Raw genomic sequence first — 17,897 nt, forward strand, 5'->3', positions numbered from 1 at the left:
GGGTTCTTTATTGCGCGGAAGTTCGAACATGACTTGCGTAGATTGGAGGTGCCACCCATAGTATGGGTCAAAGCTCAAAACAATGTGGCCTTTCTACGAATGTTCCATGTTGGAACTCTTTATTCGAAGCTTGGAAGCAGACACCTTGAATCTGCCGTGTAACCTATAACCGTATCACCCTTGACCCCTTATTGCACCTAGACTCGCGAACAATCGTCCCGTAATCTCGCGTCCCAAGTACCCCTCGTATCAAACGACAACGTCTCCATCCTACAAGCCGAAGGCCAGGTACAGACCGCTCAGGATACTCGACACCCACAGGGCAATCTCGCCTCTCTTGATGGTGGGCTTGGAAAAGCCTTTGCCGAGGTCGTAGACGAGGTGCTTGATGCCGTTGATGAAGTGAAAGGCAAAGGGAAATCCGAGTGCGAACTTGACGGCGCCCTTTGCGAGGAAGGGCAGGCCGGCAAAGGCGGCGGCGAGGCTAGCACTCTCGAGGTGGAGGCCGAGTAAGGGGGCGACGAGGTACGAGGCGAAGTAGGCGTATGCGGCGCCGGAGAGGGCGCAGCCGGTGATGCGGGTCCAGGCCGAGGCGCCGAACCACGTCTGCTCCATCTTGTAGATGCCGAGGTGCGGGGAGATGGGACGGTTGAGGCGCTGATTTGCGAGGATCTGGTGGCCCTCGTCGTTGGAGAGCTTGGCCGTTGCGACGAGGCTGTTGATGGTGTTTGAGGTTCGGAGTCAGCCGGAGGGCTTCGGGAGGGAGAAGCGGCGGAAGATTGGGGAGGCATCTGCTTAGTTAGCCGGGCGCAAGCTTACCGAGATTGGGTCATGGAGGGGCTCGAGGCGAGAATCAGCCTGGGGACGGTCTGGTTGAAGAAGACATTGGGTTTCGTTGCGCCTGCGGGGAGGAGAGAAGCCGTCTCAGTTAGCGAGCCTGTTTGTGGAGGTGAAGCACAGGGCGAGGGACATGGAGCAAGGAGCATGCAATGGAGGCAGCAGGACGGGAACATACCTCTGCGCATGGCAGCAACGCCGACCCGTTGAGCAATCATATCGGTCAGGGGATGACGGTGATGAGTCGGCTGGGCTGGGCTGGGCTGGCGCGCTTCAAGCTGTCAAAGCCGCGCCGCGTCTTGGTCTCGTTGTTCAGTCCTGTCCTTGAGAACAATTCCCCAGTCGCGGCCGTAGTCACCGTCGTCGAAGGCGTCGGTAAGGAGTTGCGGTTCGCTCGGCAGTTGGATGTGTTGACGAGGGCGCTGACGACGTCAACGATGATGGGCGATGATGAGGGAGACGGCAGCAGGCGACAGCTCGGCTCCTCGGTCCAGCGCACCAATCACTGCCCGCCAATTCCTCATCTACCGCATCACGTGAGGCCCATCCATCGCCTATATGACCACATCACGTGCGCTCGGCACATCCCCCGCCGGCATTCCGTCCATACAAATTGAATGAAAAATCCTCTCGCCTTTCTGCTCGTCTTCTTCTCCTTTCCTCTCCAGATAGCCACGAGCGCCCGCCGCCACGCCGTCGTTCCCGCACCCCCGTGGGCGGCGGCTCTGGCTGGCAGGGGGATTCACGTCCCTTCAGGGCAGTCGGAGAGGAAACCGGATCCTTCGTTAATCTCGACACCTGGTGTTTGCCTTTGCCCCGTCTGGGTGTCGTTTCATTCTGAGATCTACATTGTAGCAGCACTGGCCGTCACTCGCTTGCTTTTATGTCTTTGCTTACATTGATGAGCGAGTGGGAGCACTGGTAGTGTGCATGGCCGCGTGCTCAGGTCCTACTGGCCGCAGCGAACAGGCACAACACAGAGCAGCCACATCGTGAACTCGCCCACGACCCTCAGCGTCTCGCAATCGCACTTCCAGCTTCGTGAGGCTGCTGTTTCTGCACGCTCTCCACACTCTTGTACTCCACGGCCATGCAAAAGTGAACGCTCCCAACACGAACTCGCAACACCATGTCTCCGTCTCGCATGCGGAGCCCCGTCTCATTCAGGATGCTCCTCGTATAAATCAAAGCCCAGCCCCCTTCTTGCAAAGCCTCTCGTCACATCCTCTGGTCCCGTTCTATCCACGGCACCGGAATTGTTTGTCCAACGCCATATCATGCCGTCCGTCCTCATGGCTCTCGAAACACGTCGACGCCGCACCACCCCCGCCAGGCCGGCCGGTGCCGCTTCGAAATCCTCGGTCGTTGTACGCGTCCTTTCCGACGTGCCTCCGACTCACCTCGCCCACAATCCTCTCCGCCGGCTCCGCTCTGAGGGCCGCGGCGACGGCGGCACCAACATCTCGAAGCCACGAGTAAGGAAGAGGACGGTGAGAAGAAGGTCTCCACGCCCTGCGAGCCTACAGCGCTGGCGGCGCCATCGGCATCCGCGCCCCCGACCCGCTTCCTTGGCGGACAGCAAGTCCGGTGGCCCGGCCGAGAACACCGAGCACGACGCCCAAAATGATGGAAAAGGGATGTCCCGTACCTTGTCAACGGGCGATCGCCACGACTATGTTAGTCTGGCGGGGGCGCCCTTCATGGTTGAAGTGCGCCATGGAGTCCTCTTTCTGAGAAAGCGTCCTTCTCAAGCACCTGCACCCAAGACAGAAGAAAAGAGCCAGTCGGGGACAAGCAAGGCGGGATATATTGCGAGGTGCACTTCGCGAGATGCGTGTTGGCAGACGGCCCCCAAGGCAGAGGAGCAGCGAGGCACAGCGTAGTAGAGATTGCTGAATATATACGGAGTATATCGAGAATGTCATGCCAAGTGTACAGTGACGGACCCGCTCGCCCACCCAAGCAGGCAGGGTCCATCGGGTTTTACATCAAATGTTCCTGTGAGAGGAGACGCTCCCTTCTCCGTTTCTATCCGCCCAAACGCCATCAAAAGCAGAAGCATGCGAGTTGGCGCCCAGCGCCGTCGAGCCCCGCGCCATTTTCCTCCATCTCGTCTGTACGTATGGCTCTTTCCTTGCTGCCCAACTCTCGTCCGGTTGCGGCTCTGGAACCAATCATGGCTGCCTCAAAATGAATCCGGGATTCCCCTGTTCACAGCGCGCTCGGCCCCCACGCTTGGTACGTTGCCCAAGCCGAGGCCGCCAAACATGGCCGCCGACAGCTGCTCCCCGCCGTTGCCCACCATGTCTCCAAAGACATCCCAGTTCAGCGACGCCATGTCCAAGTAACCGCCCAGGAACGGGTCCATCTCTCCGTTCTGCTGCTGCTGCTGCTGCTGCTGTAGGTTCAGCTGGGACGGCCGCTGCTGATGCGGGTGCGGTTGTGATGATGGCAGAGTCGGAGGCGTTGCCGATGACTGCACCGACGAACGGCCGTCGTGCGACGTAGGGACGAGCTCGCGCAGGCGAAGGATAAAGTGCGGCGTCTCGAGGGCCTGGCCGGCCTGCATAAAGGCCCTCTCGCGCGTCTTCCAGGCCTTGACAGTGAACTGGGCCTGAATCGAGTACTGTTTCTGCGACATGTCATACAGCTCGGCATGGTGGCTGTAGACGCGTTCCGTCACGGCCCACGCCCGATCTGCGAGGCTCCCGGTGGGGCGCTGACACAGCTGGCCCGTCATGACTGCGAACATGTCGAGTTGAAAGTGCAGCTTCACAAACCAGAGGAATCCCGTCTGCTGCAACTTCTCAAAGGCGTCCATCCGCTGCTCGTTGCCCATGATGACCACCTTGAAGAGGCTGTCCTTTGGGCCAAAGATCTCGGTCCCCCACTCCGGCTGCTCGCGCACCGGCACCAGCATCTCGCTGAGCTTATTGGTGATCATGGGTCGGATGGTGAGGGCCGCCTTGTGCACGTTGCCCGCATTGACATCGACGTACTGGTTCTCGAGCTCAATCAACTTGTGCTCGAGCGCTTGGGCTTGCACCCGAAACTTTGTCAAGGCTGTCTGGTGCGTCGAGGTCGAGTCACTGGCGCCGTCCAAGTCTTGTCCCAGCATGGCAGCCTCAAACGCCGGCGCATCGTTGGCGTTGTCTGCGGCCATCTTGAATTTGTAAATCTCGTTGAACATGAGGCAAAACGCCATCTCGGTCGGGCCCTGGCGCGGCTGGACGGGCTCGGTGGAGCCTGGGATAATATCGGCGTCGTTTACGTTTTGCGGCATCTCGGTATCCCAGCGATGCGGGAGCATGGTGTGTCGGAGCCCGGACAGCATGGCGTACTTGGAGTCTTGGATGACGATTTGCCACCAGACTCTGCGTCGCATCTCCGTCTCGAAGGGTTCCAGGTGAAGCTGCTCACCGTCTCGATGATAGCCCATCTTCTGCGCGATGCGGACAATGGTGCCACTCAGGATCCACGCCGCGTGCCGGTCGTAGCGCCCTTGCAGCGAGTACTGCCTGATTGTTAGCAAGGTTAAGAGACGGGGTGTGGCGAGGACCCGTACCAGGTACAGAACCAGAGCCTGCAGGACAGACATGTTGTAGTTCTTTAGAAAGTTGAAGCGCGACAGGGCAGCCTTTGTGCCGGCCGTGAACCTCTGGATGGCCTGGTCCCTGGAGAAGCCAAAGGTTTGGACGCACTCGGCCTCGGAGAGGGAGATTACGGCCATGTTGTAGATGGAAAATAGAAGCGCCTGGCAGTGAAGGGGGACGTTTCTTATGCTGGTCGCCGCCTCCATGACGTATGGCTGGACGGTGGGCGCATGGATGACCTTTGTCAAGGGGTTGACGCGGTCGAGGAAGAGCTGCCATAGCTTGAAGCCGTGGATAGGGTCGGGCTGGAGGTCGTCGAGGTTGACGGTGGCGAGGTTGCCGGGAAAGAAGAGGTCGGTGTTGTTATCTGGCGTCAGGTCTTCGGAGCCGAGAATGCTCGAGTCCTCGGGGTCGTCTGTTTCGACAATGTCACGCATGGCTTGAAGCTAGAGAAGTTAAGAGTCAGCGACAGGAACGGGGGGGTGGAAGCTGTTGGCCACTCACCTCCTCGTAGACGCTGGCCCAGATGTAGCTGTCCATGAAGCGGGCGCCTCCCTCGTCGTTGACCATGATGCACGCGGGCTTCCAGCTGTCCTGGCTGTCGGAGCTGATGGGTGTAGAGTCCGACGGCTCCGACTTGACGTGGCCGACGGTGGGCGTGGGAGGCGATTGGCCCTGTGGCGGGGGCGGCGCGGCGCCGTTGGCATACTGCTTGAGCAGCTCTTCGCACCGCGACAGGCGCTCCTGGAGGTCTTGATTCGGACGGCGGCGCTTCCGGGCCGGGGCGGGCGTGCTGGGGGTGCAGGTGACGTTTGCCTGGGCCGAGAAATGACGTCAGTAGAGATTGCAGAGAGACAGGGACAAGAGCGTCGGCGGGGAAAAGAAAGGAAGAGGAAGAAGAAGAGGCAGGCAGACAGACCTTGATGCAGTTTGCGCAGGGAAAGTTGCGGTCGCATTTGATCTTGCGATGCTGGCAGAGGACGCAGGCCAGGACTCGGGCGTGCCTGTGAGGCGGCACGGGATTGGCCGACATTGTCTGCAGTGCGGCGCTCGCTCTCGCATGCCCGTTGGCAAGCGAGGATCCGGAGGCTCTCTCGGCGGGCGTATGGGACCCAACGGGGCGCAACGGATGGAGGAGACACTAGATAGGCGAGGCGGGCGAAGAGACACGGCAGCAATGGATTGCGCTTATCCAGACAGGCAGGCGCAAGGCACACTGGCTGGCTCTCCGATATGTGAGGATGGGTCTTGAAGGAGAGACTGGAACCAAAAACTGGGACAGATGGGGTAGGAATCACGGCTGAAGGGAAGTGGTGGAAGGTGAGGCGTGGAAGGGTGAGGCGTGGAAATATGCCAGCGTGGGGTTATTAAAGGTTGGATTTAGGGGTTGCGGCAACGGGTTCCTAATGAGGCAAGGTATCAATGGAAGCCTGCTGCTACGTGCTTGGTGCGCGTATGTACATAAGAGATACGAATTTAGGTCGTAGTACGCAAGGCTGGCCATGGGGGGACAACGCTGGCGATAAATCAGCAGCCCTTCTTGGCCTCTTCTCTTCTTTGGCTTGTTGCACGCACAGAGCGCAGCGAAGCGGCTGAAGACAACTCGGAGATCGGCCAACGCGGACGTGTGCTGGCCGGGGATGCCCGCTTACCTAACGCACTCGACTCAGGGCCCAAGTCAGGGGCGGGGGAGGGGCATGTACTGGGTACCTTTGACAGGGCCGTCTGCCTATCGGTACCTACGTAACCTGGGCGAGGCGGAGTAAGGTAAGGTACCGAGGTAGGTAGTGGACGGAGCGGAGATTGTAGCGGAGGTGGACGCACAAGCGGCGGAGCTGAGCGTACTCACTCGTCTTCAAGTGACGCCTGGCCGCCCTTTTTCCAGGCTAACGCGTCGTCAAGTCTTGTTGGGCTTGCAGAGATAAGAAGCTGCCGGGAATCAAATGTCGGACAAGAGTCCTCCTAGCCACCTCCGTCTCAACTGCTCGGACAACAAAGGTACCGAGTACCTGTGATGGGCGTCCCCGTGACTCGGTGAGTCCGCAGGCAGGCTTTTGGCGTCTAAACGGCGATTGGCTGCCAAACGGGGCCAATGTCGCTGGGTCAGAGACTCGGCAAAGTCTCACCCTGCTCACACGGGATGACTCTTCTCTGCACCTGGCCGAATTGAAGACGCTGCTGCGGCACAGACGAAGCCGAGGGTCCCCGTGGCAGATGAAACCCAGATTGCCTAGTGTCTCCAAACTTATCATCATGGCCCAAACCATGAATGCGTGTCATTCTTGCTTGATGCCTGACGTACTGTATGTGTAGTCTTGACTAACTCGACATCTACCAAGGTCGGCTATCGCGCGATGCTACCTCTGTTGATGGCGAGTCCTGCCAGCCTGCTTGATTCTTCTATGTCTCCTGTCATCTTCTTCTTCCACACAGACACATCCCGCCCTACTTGGGTGCGCGGCCAGCTCACCGCCAAAATGCGGCGTGTGACTCAGAGGCCAGATGCCTGGGTAGGACCAGAAAGGAAAAGAAAAGTGCTGCAGGGCCAGCAACGGCCTCGGACACGCCCCATGGCGCTACTACACGAGCCCTGGCGGCTGACGGGTGACGCAGCCAGACAAGGAAAAACCATCATCCTGCTCAACAGCAGTGACTGATGTGCCTTGCTGTCCGGGCTCGACTGCTGCAACGTTGTGTGCATTCGGACCTGCAGAGACTGAGAGAGTAGGCGGCCATTGAATGACGCATATCGCAGATAAGATAAACGGAATGAATAAGCGGGTGGGGCCTGGCTCGCCAATCTTAGCGGGCCAATGGCGGCCACGCCAATTCTGATTCAACAATCGCGGCCAACCCCAGATTTCGATACGTATCTCTTTGCCGAAGTTCGCGCGCCATCGTTACTGTCAGAGGGAGCAGACTGACGGTCTAATCCGCACACGTATAAACTCCGGTGAAAGAGGCAGGTCAGACACAAGGACTTGAGTCAGGTATCGATACAGTAGAGGAACATTGCCCTAATCGGGATACACGGGAATTGGCACTGATTCAGGGCCACCACGGGTCCCAGATTGGTATCTATTCGTATAAATACCCCCTCAATGTCGCACAGATAGATAAAAAACATGCATCATCGTTTGGACTCAATTGTGCCTGCCCTTATCCTTCCGCCCGCGCTCTCAGCTTGCTGAGAGTTATGAGCCCGGTTTGCGGTGCTCTTTATCCTTCGCATTCCTCTACCAACTGTGAGGCTATCACGAATCTCAACGCACCATATATCCTTCACCCTTGGGGTTGACGCGAGGAAGAGAGCAAAATTCAGGGCAACACCCACAACTACGCAGAGTCAACGTGACGCGTGCATCCTCGCAGGAGGTAAAACACACGATGACACTAGGCCCCAATATCAGAAGGGGAGGTGTACATCACCACACTCAAGGAAAGCCTTGACTGGACCCCATGGATTAGGGTATCAAATCATGGGCTCAAACGCACCACATCTGGGAGTACGTTAACCCAGAAGGGACCGTGGTGCTCGAGGAGCCCCTGAGGCCTAGCTGGGAAGAGCTACTCGAGAAGGTAGGGCAGAGGCCCCACTGAGGAAGCTTTCCCAACGAAGAAAATAAGTATAAGGCAGCAAGGGAAGACTTCAATGAGAAGCTTCAAGATGCCAAGGACCTCTTTAGGTACAAAGAGAAGACCTTCCAGGATCAATTGGACCGCTTCAAGGCTAGAGAAAAGCCATGATGCAGATCGAGGAGGTGATCAAGAAGTCCATCAGTGAGGGGCTCCAGGGCGAGCCCCTGATACAGCTGACGCCCCGGACAAGATCAAAGAACTCAAACAGAAGGTTCTCCCTCAGCGGAGGAAGAAAAGAACCTTATCGATGAAAGGTATCACCAAATCATCAACAAGAAAGGAACCCGGGACTGGAAGGCCTGGGCAGAGCAGCTGGGCCAAGTCATCCTGATTCAAGAGACCTAGCGGTCTCGACTATTAATGACACAAAGATTCGTCAGGACTTCCTCAAAGGGACCGAAGAATGGGACCCTAGCTGGCCCATGACGATTAGGCTGCTGGACGCACTCCTGGAGAGAACAGGACTCCCAGCAACCCCTTTGCGCACCCTGATTGCCGACTTTAAAAGGGAGGTTGGATTCAGGAAGAAAGGAAACCTCAGAAGACCCCAGGGGTCAACAACGCAAACAACGCTCCAAGATCATCTGATCAGAGGACTAGGAATGGCCCAGAGGGTCACACAAGTGCCCGGCATGTAAGCAACACTGGGTCAAAAGGATGAGTGGTGGGAAAGCTGCTGGACCTTTAGAGCGATGTTCCAGAAAGACCCCCCCGAAGGATGGATTCCCAGGGACCACCTTAAGGAGGCCATCAACCAGCACCTTAAGGAGAACCCCTTGACAAGACCAAAGCCATGGAGTGGAAGCCAAAGCCAAAGACATCACAGTCCCGCAGAATAACAACAACTCGAGCAAACAGGCTAATACAGTGTCGCACGTGCATAGCACTAATACGAGTGAAGACTCTCTCGAGGACAAGGCCATCTATGATTCAGGGGCTAGCGTACATGTCTTTAACGACCTACGATGGTTCGATGAGGATACCTTCACCTGGGGATCGTCAGAAGAAGTCCGGGCAGGAGAAAACTCCCTCCAAGTCAAGGGGGTAGGCATGGCCGTTATCCCAGTGAAAAACGGGATCAATTTGAAGCTTGAGAGCAGCTACTACATCCCAGAGATGCCAACAAGTGTGTTCTCAGCTCGTCAGGGGATTGTTGCGAAGATCTATTGGAACCAGGTTAACGGCACACTCTACCATGAGCCCACAGGGCGCACTCTGGTCAGTCTGCAAGAAATTGAAGACCAATACGTTATTGCAAGCCTCTCAAAGCGGCCCCAACACAGCGTCTTTGTCACAAGCAGGGCTCCTAAGCCACCAATGGGTGGGCAAGCAGACCTTTGGCACAGACGGCTAGGACATCCGGGGCCAGAACCCCTTAGCCACCTAACCAAGATGGGGGGACCGGCCACGTGTGAATGCGAGGTCTGCGCAACAGGCAAGGCAAAGAGGCAGGTCTCCCGTGAGGAGCCCACTTTACGACCCAGAGGGGCCGGAGCTCAATTTAGCTTCGACTTACACCCAGGCCCGGTGGCCGGATCTGGGGTGAAAAGTACTTTGCGCTCTTCACATGCATAACGACCAGGATGAGGTTTTATTACGCGTTGAAGAGCAAAACCGAGGTCCGAGATGCCTTCAAGAAGCTAACATCAATGCTAGAAACTCAGTACGGGATAAAACTGATCAACCTGGCTTCTGACGGAGAAAAAGCCCTTCTAACAAAGGAGCTAGTCAAATTCATCGAAGGATTGGGCATTCGGGTCTTCCAGTCAGCTCCATCCACGCCCACGCAGAATGGGCATGCAGAAAGGTCCGGGGCCGTGGTCAAAGAAAGGGCCCGGCTTATGAACCTGGACTCCCGCATCCCGGAGGAGCTCTGGACCGAGACCTACCGCACAGCAGTGTATTTGCTCAACCGTACGCCACTTAAAGGATCTGATCATAGCTGGAGAAGCCCACACGAACGATGGTGGACCTATATGAGGGACCACAACCTCTATACGGCCACATCAAGCGAGTCCAGCCGAGCATAAATCACCTGCGTGTCTTCGGCTGTGTGGCCTACCCAATGACAATCACTGCGTTGGAGCATGTAAAGTCACATAAGACGCAGTCCCCGCTTGAGCAGAGAGCTCATATCGGTTACCTGGTGGGCTACAGATCGACCCATCAATATGTCGTGTGGATACCCTCGATCCGCCAGACCAAACTGATGGTCTCGGCGAATGTACAATTTGATGAGTCAACAATGTACGATCCGAAGAGGAAGAAGACGCGGAAGCCTTCCAGGTCTATACATACGATGTTCTTCGTCAAATGGTGGCGATAGACGTCCCTGACGACGAAGACATAGAGGAAGCAGGAGTGCGCAATTACTCCGATGATGAGACAGATGACGGAATGACGCCGTACACCTCGGAGTCAATTGCGGCACCCTCTGCAGACGAGGCGACACAAGAAGCACCGAATTTGAAGACTTCGATGAGGGCTACAACGGACAGTGCCTATATTTCGCCTCCAAGCACTTCAAACAGTAGGGTGGAGGAAGAAACCTCGCCCTCCCCACCAAGCTCTGTCACCACTAGCGTGACCCAGCAGGAGGTCACACACCACGGGAGTCAGGACCCGGAGGTGGAAAACTCAAGCATTATCTCGAGCCCTACGCGGACCGACCCGGAGCCTCAGGTATCATTAGGCACGCCGATCCTAGACGTATTGAATGAGCGATTGAATGAGCCGCCTGTCGATCCGGGGGGTGGTGCGCTCGAAGAGCCACAATGGTCAGAATTCGAGGAGCTGTCTCTGGGGGGTGGGGAGAGCCCGACCCCAGAGTCACAATCACAACCTGAAAACGACCCGCAAGGCGAGGACAAGTCTCAGGGATAAACCCGCCAATGTGCTTGAGGGCAAGAGACAGAGGAAGCCGAAGAAGGCCTTCATCAATAACATCATTGCTAATGCCTCGAAGCACAGGCTTCACGTTGAGGATATGCCTCCTGTGCCAACCTCCTTTAAAGCCGCGATGGCTTCGGAATACGCCTCCCAATGGATAATGGGGATGGGGCGTGAAATTGAGGACCAGATGAAGCTCGAAACGTGGACCAAGGTGGCCAGAAAGATGGTTGAAGAAGCCGGCCACTTCATAATCCCGTTGCGATGGGTATATGCATATAAACTGGATGAGCAGGGCTACGTCACTCGCTTTAAAGCCCGACTTGTGGTCCGTGGAGACCAGCAGCCGGAAGACAACGAGGACACATACGCGGCCACACTACGAGCAAGAACCTTCAGAGTGTTAATGGCCCTCTGCTGTCTTGAAGACCTTGAAACAGAACAGTACGATGTGAAAACAGCGTTTCTGTATAATAAGCTCAAGCATGCCATCTATTGTCAGATGCCACCAGGCTACCTTGAGCCTGGGCTATGCTTGAAGCTTCTCAAGGGACTATACGGGCTTCGAATCGCTCCAAGGCTGTGGTTTGAGGAGCTCGGCTTCTTCAAGAAGCTGGGCGCTCAACAACTCGTCGAAGATGCCTGCGTGATGACTTATAAAGGAGTCATCATCTTCTTCTTTGTGGATGACATCGTGATGATGTATCCAAAAGAAAAGAAGGCCGAATGGGAAGAACTTCACGCTGCCATTATGAAGGAATATACCATCAACCACATGGGGAACTTCGCTGGTTCCTAGGGATTGAAGTCATCAGGATAGGGCCCAGAAGAAGCTTTGGCTCGCTCAAGCCTCGTATCTCTCGAAGATGGCCAAGAAATTCCACATTGAGGACGATGATCAGATCCTGGCGTGCCCCAGATCCCGATAACGACCGAAGAGCTCAAGCCATACGAGAAGACGGCTACTAGGGACGAGGTTCATCAATATCTCTCTCTAATTGGCTCAATTCTTCACCCAGCGATTCACACCAGACCCGACGGTGCGTTCCCGGTTGGAAAACTGGCACAATTCAGCCATAACCCGGGCCCGAAGCATAGGAGAGAGGCAGGAGATGCCTGGCATACCTCTATCACACGAGAGATCGCTGCATCTGCTTCTCAGTCAAAGAAGCTGAACGCAGGTTCCTCTGCGCTTCTGATTCATCCTTTGCAGACAACCCGGAGACTCGAAAATCCTCACAGGATATGTCTTCTTGTTTCTAGGCGGACCCGTTGACTGGAAGGCTACGAAACAAGCGACTGTGACGACGTCGTCCACAGAGGCCGAATTGCTGGCCCTGTCAAGCGCGGCGAAGGAGCAAATGCAATTTTCCCGGCTAATTAAAGAGCTTGACATCAAGGTAGAAGGCACCAATGAGCTATGGTGCGATAACCTGCAGACCATCAGGCTCCTGACTGAACTAAGCGCAAAGCTCAAGACGAACCTTAAGCACATCGATATCCATCGTCACTGGCTTCGACAGGAGGTTCAGGAAGAAAGACTCCAGATCACATGGATCAAGTCTACGGAGAATCCCGCTGATGGAATGACAAAGGCCCTTCCCCAGCAAAAGCACGAAGCTTTGTCAAGCAGCTAGGGATGCAAGGGAGACCGGTGGCACCAATTGAAGCCGATGCGCCGGAGGACAGTTTCGACAGTATCACCACCCAGAGAGATATAGATGCTCTCGAGCATCACCCAGGCACGGGATGGACCCATCATTTTGCTGGTATTGACTTGTTAAAATGCTCCTGGTCACAACACCAAGGAAGACATCATGAAGAGCATCTCCTCAACGGTAGTAGCCTCACTCGCTGGATATTTGATAAGATTGGATGATTCGTCTGTCTCTTTTGCTTGTTTGCCTCACTCACCCAGTGAGACCGAGGCAAAGGGGTGTGTCAGAGGAGCAGACTGACGGTCTAATCCGCACACGTATAAACTCCGGTGAAAGAGGCAGGTCAGACACAAGGACTTGAGTCAGGTATCGATACAGTAGAGGAACATTGCCCTAATCGGGATACACGGGAATTGGCACTGATTCAGGGCCACCACGGGTCCCAGATTGGTATCTATTCGTATAAATACCCCCTCAATGTCGCACAGATAGATAAAAAACATGCATCATCGTTTGGACTCAATTGTGCCTGCCCTTATCCTTCCGCCCGCGCTCTCAGCTTGCTGAGAGTTACTAATTACTCCTTCGCCGAGACCAGAACTTTGAAAGGCTTTGCCATGCTGCCCAGCCACGGAGACCGTGCCCCTACAATCGAGCCTTGACCAGTTGCCGACCTCCTTCTGCCTCCTACGACTTGCCCCGACGGCGCACCGCCCAGATCATCCGGGCCCCGATGCTGTCTACAGTACGCCCAATGCCTTGATCGTCCCTCGCCCTGCTACCTGGACCATGCGACAGGATGGCTAACCGTTGTTCCCCTCTCCGCAGCAAAGGGCCGCGGCCCGATCCATAGCCCGGGCGCCGGCCCGGCTGCTCCTCTCCCGTCCTCGAATCCTCTCGTCCTCGTCTCCGTCTTCCTGCTGCTGCCGCCATGCCAGGCTGAGCACGTCTCGCCCCTTGCGAAGTACCCAAGCCTCCCCCTCGCAGCTGCTTCAGAGCACGAGCCTCGCCTCCAACCTCGGCGCCGTGTCCGAGAACCCGCAGACACTCACGGAAAAGATTGTCCAGCGGTACTCAGTCGGCCTCGCACCCGGCAAAAAGGTCAAGGCCGGCGACTACGTGACGCTCGCGCCTCACCACTGCATGTCGCATGATAACTCTTGGCCCATCGCCCGCAAGTTCATGTCAATTGGAGCCTCGAGCATCCACGACAACCGCCAGGTCGTCATGACGCTCGACCACGACGTCCAGAACCGCAGCGAGGCCAATCTCAAAAAGTACAGGCAGATTGAGGAATTTGCCGCTACCCACGGCGTGGACTTCTACCCGGCCGGCCGCGGCATCGGCCACCAGATCATGATTGAGGAGGGCTACGCCTGGCCTGGCACCGTCACCGTCGCCTCCGACAGCCATACTAACATGTATGGCGGCGTCGGTTGCCTCGGCACCCCCGTGGTCCGCACCGACGCCGCCAGCATCTGGGCCACCGGCCGCACCTGGTGGCAGATCCCCCCCATCGCCAAGGTCACCCTCACCGGCGTTATGCCCCCCGGCGTCACCGGCAAGGACGTCATCGTCGCTCTGTGCGGCCTCTTTAACAATGATGAAGTCCTCAACCACGCCATCGAGTTTGCCGGCTCTGACGAGACCATGCGCTCCATCTCCGTCGACAACCGCCTGACAATGGCCAACATGACGACTGAATGGGGGGCTCTCACCGGTCTCTTCCCCATAGACTCGGTCCTGACCTCGTGGCTGCGCGCAAAGGCCACCGCCTCGGCCATGCTCAACCCGGACCTCGGCGCCAAGGGTCGCTTCAACCACCAACGCCTCGATGATCTGCTCCAGAACCGCCTCAGCGCCGACCCCGGAGCCACCTATGCCAAGTCCCTCTACCTCAACCTCGCGACCCTCTCCCCCTTTGTGTCCGGCCCCAACTCGGTCAAGGTCGCGACCCCGCTGCGTGACCTCGAGGCCCAGCGGATTCCCCTCAACAAGGCATACCTTGTCTCGTGCACAAACTCTCGCTCCTCCGATATTGCCGCCGCCGCCCGTGTCTTCCGCGAGGCGGCCAAGGACGGGCCGATCCCCAAGATTGCCCCCGGCGTCGACTTTTACATCGCTGCCGCCTCTATCCCCGAGCAGCAGATTGCCGAGGAGGCCGGCGACTGGCAGGTGCTCCTCGACGCCGGCGCCCAACCGCTCCCTGCCGGCTGCGGCCCGTGCATCGGCCTCGGTGCCGGTCTACTCGAGCCTGGCGAGGTAGGCATCAGCGCCAGCAACCGGAACTTCAAGGGCCGAATGGGCTCGACGGATGCCAAGGCGTACCTGGCCAGCCCCGAAGTGGTGGGGGCTAGCGCTCTCAAAGGCTACATTGGCGGTCCTGACTGGTACCAGAAGCCCGACGGCGTGGAAAAGGTCATTATTGGCGAGGGCAGCGGCGACGTCGCAGCCGACACGGCTGCCAGCGTGGGCGATGCCTTGGACAAGATCATTGCCGAGGCCGAGAGCATGATAGCCGGAGCGGAAAAGGACCTGGGTGGTGAAACTGCCACCACCGAAGCCACTGAGCAGGCACTGGAGACACTGACGGACATCCTGCCTGGCTTTCCCGAGAAGATCGAGGGCGAGATCGTCTTTTGCGACGCCGACAACGTTAACACGGACGGAATCTACCCCGGAAAGTACACGTACCAGGACAACGTGTCGACAGAAAAAATGGCCGAAGTGTGCATGGAAAATTACGACCCGGCGTTTGCCACCATCGCGCGGCCCCGTGATATATTAGTGAGTGGTTTCAACTTTGGTTGTGGCTCCTCGCGGGAGCAGAGCGCCTCATCCATCCTGGCCAAGAAGATCCCCCTTGTCGTCGCCGGCAGCTTCGGCAACATCTTTAGCCGCAACAGCATCAACAACGCCCTCATGGGCGTCGAAGTACCCCGCCTGGTCCGCCGCCTGCGAGAGGTTTTTGCCTCCAGCGGCCAAGTCGCCACCCGCCGCACGGGATGGACGCTCGTCTGGGACGTCCGCCGCAGCAAGGTCGTCGTCACCGAGGGCCCGGGTGGCCAGACGTGGAGCCAGAGCGTCGGCGAGCTGCCCCCCAATGTGCAGGAGATAATCGCCAGAGGGGGGCTGGAGAAGTGGGTCAAGGCTGAGATTGTCAAGTAGGGGAGCGGCCATCATTGGTAGAGAGAAAGAGGCGGAAGGGAGCTGCCAGAGATACCCCATGCGACAGTTTTGTCATCTCCCTGCCCAAGGGGGTTACGGCTTCATTTACCGCGAGAACTTGGGCTTATAGAAAGTGTGTTACTCGGGGCTGTACCCATTTGGGCCGAGTTGTCTTGCAAGATGGGTTGATAGATTTGGATAGAAGGGCGCCGGCCATACATGGTCACGGGCCACTACCGAAGCTCAAAATAAAGACGCTATGTTGGGGCTCGACGGCGGCGACGAGCTACCTGCCTCGGCCGGTCCTCCGGGGGGCTCGTACGGCACGAGCGCCAGCTTCTTCCTCTTCTTGATCGCCCTCCGATGGGCCGCGCCCTTGACGTGCCTCGCCCACGCCTGCTCCGTCAACACCACCGTCTGGCAGACATCGCAGGCCCGCCTGTGCGGCGTCTCTGCGGACGGGGGGTCGCCGAGGCTGGTGAGGACCTCGGCCGCGCGCAGCGACAGCTCCGTGGCCGGCGGAAGAGACTCGCCGTGCAGAAACTGCTCGGTAAGCCTTGCGGCGGGCTCGACGACGGCGGGCTCGAAGCGAGACACGTCGGTGCTGTCGAGCAGGTAGAGGCTTTGCAGTGCTTCCGGGCCGTGCTCCCGGAGGCGGCGCATCTGCTTGAGCCGGGTCCACCGTGTCTGGTAGTTCGCGTAGCGCCGCGTGGCGGTCTTGACGTCCTCGAGGGCGTCCGCCTTGAGCTGCTCGAGGGCGGCCGCGTCCTTTCCCTCGTCGAGAGCTTCGAGGTACGGCTCAAACTGCCGGTAGCCGATGGACTGCCAGATACCCTTGGACATATCCACGAGCTCTCCTTTGGCTGCCTTGTCACGCTTGAGACGGAACAGCTCTTTGACCTCGTCCAGAAGACCGGCGCGAAGCATCTTGTCTAGGCGCTGGTTCAGCCGCTCGCACAGAATCTCGCGGTCTGTGTACACCCAGAACAGGAGCTTTTCCCAGGGCTGGGCGGCGACGGCCGCAGCCTTGCGATCCTGCTGCTCTGCGTAGAGTTGCGAAGCGGGCTTCCCGGTGTGCAGGTAGATCTCGAGGGAGCGGAGGATCTTGCGCCTGTCGTTGGGGTGCCAACGGTTAGCCATGACGGGGTCGCATCGCCTCAGCTCCTCGAGCAGGACATCTGTGGGCTCGTCGAGGATAGCAAAGGACTCTTTGCGGTCAAGCGCAATGTCGTCGAGGATGACGTCGGTGAAGAGCAGCGAGTCGACATAGTAATGGGTTCCGCCGACGAGGATGGGCAGGTTGCCGCGCGCGCGGATCTCGGCCATGACCTTGGTCGTCTCCCGCTTGAAATCCTCAACGTCCCAGGGCGGCTCGGCGAGGGAGATGTGGCCGAGCAGATGGTGCGGGATGCCGCGCTGCTCCGGTAGGGATATTTTGTTGGTGATGACGGGCAGGCCATTGTAGAGCTGCATGGCATCCGAGTTTATGATTTCGCCTCGAAACCGAGTGGCCAGTTCGACGGCTAGCTGTACCTCGTGTCATTCAAAAAGGCCGGTCAAGGACTAGAAACCAGCCACCCACCTCTGACTTGCCCGTCCCCGTCGACCCGAGGACGACCAGCAACGGTTCGGCGGGAGCTCTGCGGGTGGCCATTGTAGCGGCATTGCGGCGGAGCAGGGGCTCTAGTTGACGGAGCATGCACGTCTCGAATGGACGGCCTGCTATGATGGCGCGATGCTTTGCGGCGGCCGCATCGGGATCGCATCGGGATGCGGAGGCTGAAGATTTGTTGCTCTGGAGAAGCGGCGGGAATTATTTATTCAATTTTGCAGAGCCCTTCCCTCCTTATCTTATCACAGTATGAAGCATTTGAAGTATTGCCCCACCGACAGGGGCTGACAGAAGGCGTAGGCCTAGCTACAGGCCAGCGATCCGCTTCCCATGGGCTGGTCACGTGGCCAAGGCCAGCGGGCAATTTTTGGACTGGACACATCTACATTTCCGCGCCACGCCAACCATAGAAGCCAGATCGCCGCCAACCTCTCTCCCTAAACTGGCTTCCTCCCATCGGCCTTCTTCCTCCCCCCCCCCTCCTCCTTCTCCTCCCAACCT

General features: G+C 57.8%; 5 protein-coding genes across 5 annotated transcripts; 2 read left to right on the forward strand and 3 right to left on the reverse strand.

Annotated features, from left to right (window-relative positions):
• Window positions 1-270: 270 nt before the first annotated feature.
• HRG_00496 (succinate dehydrogenase/Fumarate reductase transmembrane subunit domain-containing protein) lies at window positions 271-1,055 on the reverse strand (the record flags this gene model as incomplete). Its single annotated transcript, XM_044858967.1, has 3 exons — window positions 271-715; window positions 820-901; window positions 1,016-1,055. 3 exons carry the CDS (start codon window positions 1,053-1,055, stop codon window positions 271-273), a joined length of 567 nt encoding a protein of 188 aa, XP_044725367.1.
• Window positions 1,056-3,022: 1,967 nt separating this feature from the next.
• Window positions 3,023-5,463, reverse strand: HRG_00497 (fungal specific transcription factor domain-containing protein; the record flags this gene model as incomplete). Its single annotated transcript, XM_044858968.1, has 7 exons — window positions 3,023-3,262; window positions 3,320-3,700; window positions 3,746-3,876; window positions 3,928-4,351; window positions 4,403-4,876; window positions 4,935-5,246; window positions 5,350-5,463. The coding sequence occupies 7 exons, from the start codon at window positions 5,461-5,463 to the stop codon at window positions 3,023-3,025; spliced, it is 2,076 nt and encodes a 691-aa protein (XP_044725368.1).
• Window positions 5,464-11,118: 5,655 nt separating this feature from the next.
• On the forward strand, window positions 11,119-11,757 carry HRG_00498 (reverse transcriptase (RNA-dependent DNA polymerase) domain-containing protein; the record flags this gene model as incomplete). The annotated part of the gene is made up of 2 exons (XM_044858969.1): window positions 11,119-11,409; window positions 11,461-11,757. The coding sequence occupies 2 exons, from the start codon at window positions 11,119-11,121 to the stop codon at window positions 11,755-11,757; spliced, it is 588 nt and encodes a 195-aa protein (XP_044725369.1).
• Window positions 11,758-13,349: 1,592 nt separating this feature from the next.
• On the forward strand, window positions 13,350-15,784 carry HRG_00499 (aconitase family (aconitate hydratase) domain-containing protein; the record flags this gene model as incomplete). Its single annotated transcript, XM_044858970.1, has 2 exons — window positions 13,350-13,361; window positions 13,445-15,784. 2 exons carry the CDS (start codon window positions 13,350-13,352, stop codon window positions 15,782-15,784), a joined length of 2,352 nt encoding a protein of 783 aa, XP_044725370.1.
• A 243-nt stretch (window positions 15,785-16,027) lies between these two features.
• On the reverse strand, window positions 16,028-17,438 carry HRG_00500 (IPP transferase domain-containing protein; the record flags this gene model as incomplete). The annotated part of the gene is made up of 2 exons (XM_044858971.1): window positions 16,028-17,311; window positions 17,367-17,438. The coding sequence occupies 2 exons, from the start codon at window positions 17,436-17,438 to the stop codon at window positions 16,028-16,030; spliced, it is 1,356 nt and encodes a 451-aa protein (XP_044725371.1).
• Window positions 17,439-17,897: the final 459 nt, after the last annotated feature.

The sequence above is a fragment of the Hirsutella rhossiliensis genome (assembly GCF_020360975.1).
Source record: "Hirsutella rhossiliensis strain HR02 chromosome Unknown scaffold00001, whole genome shotgun sequence".
NCBI classification, from domain to species: Eukaryota; Fungi; Ascomycota; class Sordariomycetes; order Hypocreales; family Ophiocordycipitaceae; genus Hirsutella; species Hirsutella rhossiliensis.